The sequence below is a fragment of the Pempheris klunzingeri genome, chromosome 6, assembly GCF_042242105.1.
Source record: "Pempheris klunzingeri isolate RE-2024b chromosome 6, fPemKlu1.hap1, whole genome shotgun sequence".
Taxonomy (NCBI): Eukaryota; Metazoa; Chordata; class Actinopteri; order Acropomatiformes; family Pempheridae; genus Pempheris; species Pempheris klunzingeri.
In genome coordinates this window covers 19,640,634-19,650,379 of record NC_092017.1, presented here as the reverse complement: position 1 = coordinate 19,650,379, position 9,746 = coordinate 19,640,634, and the positions used below count along the sequence as shown (strand labels likewise).

At 39.7% G+C, this 9,746-nt stretch overlaps 1 protein-coding gene across 1 annotated transcript; it reads right to left on the bottom strand.

The window, feature by feature from the left end:
• Positions 1 to 3,562: 3,562 nt before the first annotated feature.
• Positions 3,563 to 8,982, bottom strand: r3hdm4 (R3H domain containing 4). The gene is made up of 8 exons (XM_070832638.1): positions 8,818 to 8,982; positions 7,255 to 7,412; positions 7,007 to 7,128; positions 6,266 to 6,383; positions 6,095 to 6,180; positions 5,298 to 5,383; positions 4,591 to 4,646; positions 3,563 to 4,087 (listed from the first exon to the last, which is right to left on the bottom strand). The coding sequence occupies exons 1-8, from the start codon at positions 8,856 to 8,858 to the stop codon at positions 3,984 to 3,986; spliced, it is 771 nt and encodes a 256-aa protein (XP_070688739.1). The 5' UTR covers positions 8,859 to 8,982; the 3' UTR covers positions 3,563 to 3,983.
• Positions 8,983 to 9,746: the final 764 nt, after the last annotated feature.

The following is a 9,746-nucleotide window of genomic DNA, read 5'->3' as shown; positions in this document are numbered from 1 at the left end:
TCCCATACAAGTCATTAAAAAAATAACAGAGGATTTCTCCATCCTGGCCTGTGTTTATTTGTACTAGAGCGCCATCTGGTGGAAGAAGCCTGTCACACTGTAATACTGTGGGGAGACACTGAAGGTGAATAACAAATATCACCAGTTGATTACTTACATTAAGGCAATTATTTTCTCTATTACAAGTTTTCTGAAATGTTATGTTTGAATATGTAAAGTAGGCACTATCTAGGTAAATATGCTCTATTTTGCATACATTTCCAGAACAGAAATCTGATGTGGATTCAGGGAAGATTTCAGTCGCAAAACTTTTAAATTGGTCAAATACAACTAAAAAACACAGAAAGGATTTCATCCCCATAATTAAAGCACTGTCTTCTGTCTCTCTAATAACACTTAAAGCGACTCCATGTCAGCTGTTCTGCCTGTTCTTCTTTCCACAGCTAGTAGCCTATGTAGGGAAATGTAGTCCCATTTAGAGAGCTGGTGATGTGGATTTGGTAATCTTGAAAAGTGTGTATCTGGATCGCGATAATCCAATCTGCTGTTGCTGCAGCACAAACGTTACATGGATAGGCAGATCCCTGAAAGCGAAACATTGGATTTCCAGATCCAGATCACTCTGATCCAGATAGATGTGAACTCTTGAACGACTGGATGTTATCAGGACTGTGAAGGTGTGAGAGGTCATTACAGAATAGTAAAACAAATAATCAGTGACACCCGTAAGAGTTTGGGTGAAACTGACAATATGAGCTTACGACAGCCTCATAACTAATAACTAACACACAATAGACAAAGTAAAACAACAAAGATTTAGTCAAAGCAACTTTAACTGAACACTAATGTTTCCGTCTTCATGGGAGCCAAAGGTTGATAACTACAATGTGAATTATTCACAAAAGCATTATAACCGATAAATAACAGAGCTCAACAGCCTCGAACAACATTAAGTGAAAACTTAACCAGTTAGCATCAGAGCTGGCTTTCAGCATTTTGAAGTAAGAAGTACACAGTGAAATAAAAAATATCTTAAATCCTTTAATAGTTGCAGCGATAATTATAAATAGGTACTGAAGCACACACACATATCATTATATACACAAACATGTTTCAGTATAGTGTATAAAGCTTTTAGACTATTATAGGCTTTTTTCAATCCAGACGTTGGCACAAGTCACTTATCTGAGTTCATTATTTACAGCACAACTACTTCAACATGTACTTAAAAAGTTGGCAGCGCCCCAAGGTGCTAGGGCGAACGGGTTCATCCAGACGAAAGTATACAGTACACAGAAAATGACACCATGTAAGATCACTACATGACATTCAGAGTGAGAAGTCGAAAAGCCTGAGAAATTTGAATTTCCACACAACAATCACACAAACTTTGGTTGTTGACAAAACGCACCGATAGATCAAGTTGTTACACTGCCGACAACAGTATAAAAAGAAACCGGGGGTAACATTATTTTTCTTTTCAAAATCCAGTCAAGTACAAATGTAGAAATATGTGTATAGAAAAAAAAAAAAAACAAAACATATAAACTTGTATTCATAAGGCAGAAGTGCTTTTCTGGGGTTGTAAATATCAATATTGAGATGTCAAAACTCCCAGAACACCTTAAATGTGGTTATTTTTCTACCAATGTAACACATCTACTGCACATACAGTATACCTTTACACCAGATTACCTGTATATGTAAAAAAAATAAAAAAAATAACAAGTTTTAAATGTAAGAGTTGTGTGTTAAAGTGCAAACTGACCAAGTACGGTGCATTTCCTAGAAATCCATGAAAAAAACGTACAGGGACAGTTTTTTAACTACAGTACAGCTCATTATCTTGACTCTGATCATTGCCTACGACTTAAATAATATTTAACACCTCATTTACACCGCTGTGCAGTGAAGGCAGCACGTCAGCAGCTGTACACTGGATCAGCTCAGTGCTGCCATGCAATCGTGTACTTTGGCCTGTAAGTGGAAGCAAACAGACTCAAAGCTAAAACTATGTGTTGTTACGCCGTCAGTACTCAGTCCTCCAGGATAACTTGTGTTTTTAATCCCACATGAATCGGAAATTGTGTCACTGTATTTTTTATATGCCGTGTCTGTTGTGTGTCTGGCCGGAGGGATCCCTCTTCCTGAACTTTCATCCAGTTTTTTTCTCTGCTTTCATCCAGTTTTTTTTGTTTTTTTGAAGGAGGGGCATTTCCTGCTCTGAATCAAGGGTCTAAGGACAAATTGTGTTTTTGGGCAATATGGATAAAACGTGACTTGACTCAGGCGATACTTGGTCGATACTTGACAGTTTGGTTAGTTAAAATGTGAGCGTATCCTTCAGATGGTTATTGCCAACATGCGGCTGAAACACTGCCGGTGTAAACAAGGTGAAACTACCAAAGAAATAATTACCTTACTGTTATTTCACATCCTTGACGAAAGACACCTACGATGATGAGTGATGTGTCTGTGCATATAATGCGAGAGACTATTAATATTCATGCTTCATTCCTCAACACTTATACAAATCCTACAGGCTAATCCTTCAGGCAGTGATGCATTGGAGCGGTTCCTCCGTTGTAGCACCTTTACAAAGAGTCCTTATGGCCTAAACACACATCTGAGACTTTACACAACAGAAATGGATTCAAAGTAAATTTTCCATTATTTTTAGGGTTAATATCGTCATTATTTACCGTTATGAATTTGTGCTTTATTTAAAGCTGGAGTGCGGGACTTTCACATATAAATGAACGTCTGCTACATTCAAGCCCTCATCAACGAGTTCCCACAATGCTGATTATGCATTAATTGACACAGACATCTGTGTGTGTATCACAGCAAATCAGAGTTTTTAGCTCTTATGTCTGAGGCAGTATTGCCACGCAAGAGCACTGGTGATGTGTTTTAAGTCAACTTGCAATGATTGGTTTGTAGAGCTGAATTGGGGGGGGGGCAACCGTAGATATGAGAGGCTACATTATGTTTCAGTGTGGTCTGCAGGCGTGAGTTCTAAGCACATGTTGACAGTGTTTGTGTAATTACACTCTCTGCCAGAAGATGGAGACAAAAGTTCAGCACTGCAGCTTTAAATATGAGTTCATGCTCTCATCAATAAGTGTGTTTGTGTGTGTGTGTGTGTGTGTGTGTGTGTGTGTGTGTGTGTGAGGAAACCATGACAGTCATTTTTTACTGTATGTTATTCAAAGTAATTAAGTTGTGAAATTTAACCATTTGTATTTGATAGACAGCACAGATCAGCTGTTTAACCTAATGATAACACAAGGCTAATGGCTGTTGTTATTAATAAATTATTTCAAATGTAATTTGATTATATTGAGAATTTTTACTTATTCAATTCCATATCAATACCAAAATTAGGAATTAAGAATTCCCATTTTATTATCACACATTAATGAGTATACTTTAAGCTTGGGAGAGGGAATTCATTTCACACCCAATGCTGTGGGCAAACCTTAGTTGATTCGAACCACACAGCTCAATGAAAAAAAGAGCTGTGACGACTCTGGGGCACAAAATGTAAAATCAAGCCTGAGGATGGTGCGAGAGAGGTCATGTGATCTAAATCTAAAAGGGTTATTATTCTCTGCTTAGCGGCAAGGAGAGCTGTGCTTTGTCAACCTCGTGTACGTGGGCTTAGCTGTGCTTTTAGCTTAATGCTAACATGGCTACAGTCAGCATGCTTGTTGCTAAGATTTAACATGTAACATTTAGTATGTGTACTACTGCTTACTTGCTTTCATGAACTCTGGCTGATTTTTGGATAAAATTAATGGGAAATTTACTACAGAAACCAGAGATCCAGAAAGAAAGGAAGCTGGCATTTTTCAGCTTTGTTCTCTAAGCTTGGCAAACACCACACTGACTTTACATACAGACCGTGCACCTTATCTACATGTCTCAGAGCTCCTGCCGGCAGCAGAGCTGTGCGGAGGAAACAGGACGTGGGCCTGATCTCAGCTCATCTGCTCCAGGTAGGCAGACAGCAGGAGTCTGGGAGGCAGGAACTCTTCTTGTTTGTTCACCACTTCAGTCTGACGGGACCCGTTGTAGTCGCTGCCTGAGGGTCCAACAGACAAACAGTGTCATGTGACTGGAAACCATCGAGCTGGCTTTGTAAGTCCAACCAGGCTGCATAAATAGGATTATGTAAACAGTGAAGTATCAACAGATACCAACATTTTTAAATGATTAACTAATGTTTCCTGCTAATATTTCTCTCAAAATTGCACCATTTAAATGCTTTTAAATACGTTTGTTCATTGTTCACCACAAATATTCAGTGGTATGGAAACTTTAATGCCTGATAACTGAGAATTAATTTACTAAATATGTCACAGATCAAAAAATGTATTCAAGAGCACAACTTGCACTGCAGGCCTGTAATGAAAACTTGCACGACTGCACAAAGAAAGAAAAACAGCCCTTGAAAAACAGTCGTCCAATGTATAAACGAGATTCTTCCTCATATTTAAGGTGGAAAAACAGTGATCGATCTGATGCATTAATATAATCTAATATCAATCTATTAGTCCAGTACGTGTCCTGTGTGTGTCCACTCACTTGCAGAGACGAGGTCCATGTACTGGCAGACGGCGTGAAGCAGCAGTCTCTCAAAGCTGTTTTACAAACACAGAAAAATAAATGACTTTTCACTCTTCCGCTCCTCAGTCTCACACAAACAATCAGCCGGATCCATTTGGAGTATTGTTTCTGGAGTCAACCAGGTTCCCAGCATAGATCAATAAAGTTACTCTGTGTGTGTGTGTGTGTGTGTGTGTTTGACGCCAGTTGTCAACCATTTTCTAACATCCTGTTTTTGTTTGTTGTTTTGCATCTCCTGCTGCTGCCATGACTCCACTTGGATGTGTCTTGGACATGTGGATCGTTGAGGTTTCATGTAATCTAATATCAACTCGTTTTTCCAAGTGCGGAAACATAATTAGGATCGATGAGCCCAACAATGAGAACAAGGACTTAAACATCTTCTGTAATGTTACTATTGGAATCATATATTGAGGGATACTCAGCTTAAATGTTCAAAAACTCTGTACATATGTTTTAAAAACCACATAGAAAGCCATTAATGAAAGAAAGAAGGAAAATTAGACAGGAGGAAATGAATGAACTGAGTGCATGCAATGACATGTCTGTATGAATTTTAAGAGTTTTTAATTTTCTTTTTAAGGTAAACTGAATTCAAATCATTTCATGACTTAAATGTATGAATATTAAAGTCTGTTTTTGAATATAGAGCAAGGATCTTCTACCTGCTGGAGAGGTTGGTTGTGTAAACTGAGTTTGGCTGAGCGTTGAAGAAGCTCAGAAGGTTCGTCTCAAGTAGTTCCAGAGTTCCCTGTGAGGAGGAAAAATATACAGTAAGTGAAAGCCTGGTAAGGAGAAAGGTACGAGGACAGGAAGCAAAGGTTCATCTCCACAGCAATCATGTGTGCTCAAGCGTTCTTTGTGCTTGAGCAAAATACTGAACTTCTGTGAGCTTCCTGGGTGAGTCATGATTTCTTTACTGCTTTCATATCCTCCATATGTAGTCCTCCAGGATTAAACACAACTAGGGACCTACAGTATTTTCAAATTTTCTTCAATTTGTCATAGACCCTTTGTCAGATTACGGGAGCTCAAGCTAATTATGCAACAATATCTGGTTTATCCCAAATATCTGCTGTTGTGGTCAAACCTATTTGTCATCTGAAAAACTCTGCAACAGCAAGTTGTTGTAAAACAGCCAAAAATAGCCATTGACATAAACTTTGATCTACTAGGAGAAAGGAAAAAAAACGATTTCAGCAACTAAAAGACAAGCTGGAATTTGGTGCACATCAGAGATGCAGGAGAGCCCAATCAAAATGTGGCAAATAGTACTGAGGTCAACATGTCCTCCACCAGATGTCATGTCACTGTACAGACAGAGAAGTGAAGCTTTGTGATTAAAGCTACTCTACACGTGTGGACTTCTACCATGTATATAAATCTTGATGCATCAAACTGACGTGAACAGTGACAAAACGTTTACTTTCCAAGCACAACAAGAAGACGAGATGATGCTCACCATGGGGATTTGTTTCCGTTTCAGAGTCGTTCGCAGCCTGCGGTCGATTTTCTGGAAGCAGTCCTGAGCAGTGAAGGCAAGATTTACTGTGAAGAGAAGGGTGATGTGTGTCAGTCAGCCAAACACTCAAAAACGACCAGCCCGCACACCAGCCCAAACCGAAACGCTCACCATTCCTCTCGTCTTTGAGGAGCCGGGCGGCGTCTTTCTTCTTGGCTCCCTCCTGCTCCAGCAGAGACAGCAGCTTCTCCTGCTCCTCGCCGGAGCAATTCATGAAGTCGTTCCATGGCTGAAAGAACAAGAGGAAGATCAACACTTGTTTTTCTGAGTGCTTTTAGATTTGATCAAGCTCTAACCACAGATGCAGGATGAGCTCTGAAACCCTCTAGAGTTGAAACTTGTAACTTCTCGCAATGCTGCCAGTTAACACCAACGTCACTAGATGAGACAGGGTATCATCACCATAGCAACATCATCAGGCTTTTTTTGTGGCTGGATATAATTTGTAGCATCTTAAAATATGAATGAAGGTACTGATAGCCAGTTACATGCTACAGTTGTAATTCTAGGGTCTACAATTTGTCCCGTGTTTGTTTGTTGATCTAACTTGAGTACCTTTGTGTCGTTATTGGCAACTGAAACAAGTGACATGCCTTACTTCACAAAACCAGCCACTGGCTGAGTAGCAGACGAAGCCATCAGCTGACTTGAGTCGAGCCGAGACGGGCTAGTTTACACCACTGCAACCTTTCCATGTGACGTTTAAAGCCATTTGGTCTTGTCGTGAATCTTTAGTCTGAACTGGTCTTAAGACTCTGGGTTTTGGAGGAAGCTGAAAAGGTAAAGACTTCCACTAAACCAAGACAGAACTAACGCCAGCAAAGTTTAAGTTCACAGCTGGAGGCAGCTTACCTCTATGTAGTTTCCGTTGGTGCAGGCTTCATAGAAGATGGACGGGATGGCCGGGTTACTGCACACTTCCAGGTCGTCTTTGGAGCACTCATCCTTCTCAAGGAGATTGGCAAGAAAGCGCGCTGATTTTGAGAGAAGACAATGACAGATATAAGATATACATTTGATATGTGTTCATTCCAGAGATAAAAAGTACTCAAGCATTTTTGTAGAGGTATATTACAAAATCACGTGAGATCAGAGCTTACTGTTCTCCTGTCGGCGGAGGCTCTTCTTGCCTTTAGCTCGAGGAGTGAGGTCAGAGTTGCGGATGGCTTGGTTAATGTAGAACTGCTTCTTTTTGGTGGGAGAAACTCGCTTGGCAGGAGAGCTGGGCAGAGAGGTGCATTTACGCTCCTCTATCAGGCTGGGAAAACAGGAGGACAACATGTAAATGTAACCACTTTAGTCAGACAAACCAGCTCCTCCAATCTTAATAATTTTTAGTTAGTTAATGCTGAAGGGATGGTATTAACTCCTAGTAACCTAGACGCTGCCTATACTTCTTCAGTCCATGATTTCCATTTGCTAAAATCTCTTTAACAAGTGGTGAAAGTACATGAATATGCACAGAAAATCTCAGCTGTGGGTTACATGTGTGGGTGGACAGGATGGTAGCACAAGACAGCACACAGAATATGACAGAAGAATTTTGTGTAATCTAATTTTCATCGATTTCAATGGACTTGCACAGTGTTTGCTTTGTGTCTGTGCTGTGTGCGCTCTTTAAAATCAAGTTTCTCAAACACACAAGTGATTTTCATTTTAAACTTAAAAACTTAAACTAGTTCTTGCAGCTCTTCAGGCAGGAGGGTCTCTGTCTCTTTAACAATAGCTTAATGGATAATCACTGAATGATGGCGTGATATGGTGCATGTATGAGCATGCTGAGTATAATTACACCATAATCTTATCTGGCATCTTTATCCAAGTAAAGAAGAAGAACAGAAGCTGACCACAAAGCTGCTAACACTGTTGTTCAGGGCTTTGGGTGGATAGTTCTCCTTTCCTGTGCTGCTTCTCATTTCTCTCTGCAGTGTTTGTAAATGAATCAGCGACAGGGAGAGGATCCTGCAGGATCTCCAGATGTAGGTCAGTGGGTGTTCAGTGAGGACCGCCTCTGTTACCAACCCGCTCAGCTGATGTAATTTTTAGCCTGAGCCCTGCAGGTTTTTACTAACACTACAGCAACTTAATGGCATGTCACCTCTGCCTGGGTTAGACAGGCTTATATATAACACATCATTTCACTCTGACATGGAAACCTTTGCAAACGTGCAGCTTAACTAACCAGACAGTGGCCTTCATGTAGTATTTATCACAATTTTAAATATAAATAATATGTTAATCACACATTATGTTAGCTTCATGCATAACTCGATCTTTGCATGCTAACAAGAAAATCACAACACAATCTGAATAAGACGTGCAGTAGGAAGTGCCAGGAGCAAAGCCGATCAGCTAATTTATTAGTAGAGAAGCCCTGACGTGATTTAATTATTAATTCAACTTATCCGGGTCGGCTAAGTTAGCTAGCTAGCTGCCAGCTGCTAAAAGGCTAACAGAAAATTAAACTCAGCGGCCTGTAAAACCCTTAATATTTACCCTCAAATGGGAGTTTATCGAGGTTTGTTGGCTATAAAGACAGCTGGCACGACTCCAGCTAATGTTAAACCCGTTTACAACCGCAAGCTAACACGGCTATTTCAGTGGAGTTGTGAGCAGGGCTAACGCTAACTAGCTCGTAATACTCGTAATTAATTGTTACTCACATATAATCCTGTTCTTCATTGTTATTTGTCAAAACGACCATCTTATTCCAGCTGGACAAACTGAGAGAGCCCACGCTCTGGATCTCCAGGGAACGAGTGAAAAGGGAAAACTAAAGTTATAAACACGGTGGGAGTGTGTGGGAGGTTATCTTGAGAGCAGCTAGCTCTTTGGCTGCTAGCTTGACATGAACAAAAATAGCTGTTGTTCTCACACCTCAAACAAAGAGGGGAGAAAACAGTGAGAGGTCTCACTCTGCTGCTGCTGTTAGGGCCTTCAAACAAATGTTCATCTGTACTTGCTTCACTTAACAAATTTAAGAACATTTGTATTTTTATTTTCAAATGATTCATTTTACATTACAAATATAAAAAAAAATAAGAATTGTTAAATATAACTATGACCATTGTTCTAGATATACATAGTATTTTTAGTTAAGGGTAATAAATGGCACTAACGTCTGGGCATGACTTGGGGGCAGGTAAACAATTATGTATGTATGTAAATGCATTGATTGTAAATATAACATAAATGTGAATTACATGTGTTGAGTGGTACATGCACTGACTGTTTAAAACATGCACAGGTTCTTCTTTTTTTTTTAAACCAGAGTGATTCATCTTATTTATAGTCAATCTTTGACATACCTCATCAAACACATCCCTGTCATAACTTGCAAAATAAAGCTACTACCACCTCCATCATCTTTAAAACACAGCATCTCTGTGTGGTTTCAGCTCAGACGTAAACCCTCCTTCGATATAATCTGAAATAACAATGACCTTTTTCCACTCATTAAGGGTTTGTGTGCATGTTACCATAACAGCCAGTTTAATAGGCCTGCCACATAGTCACCTAATTGTTCTGTGTTTTTTCTCAGTGCTGCTGGAGAGAAAAGATGCTGTTCAGTCTGACACGTTTGAGAGACAAA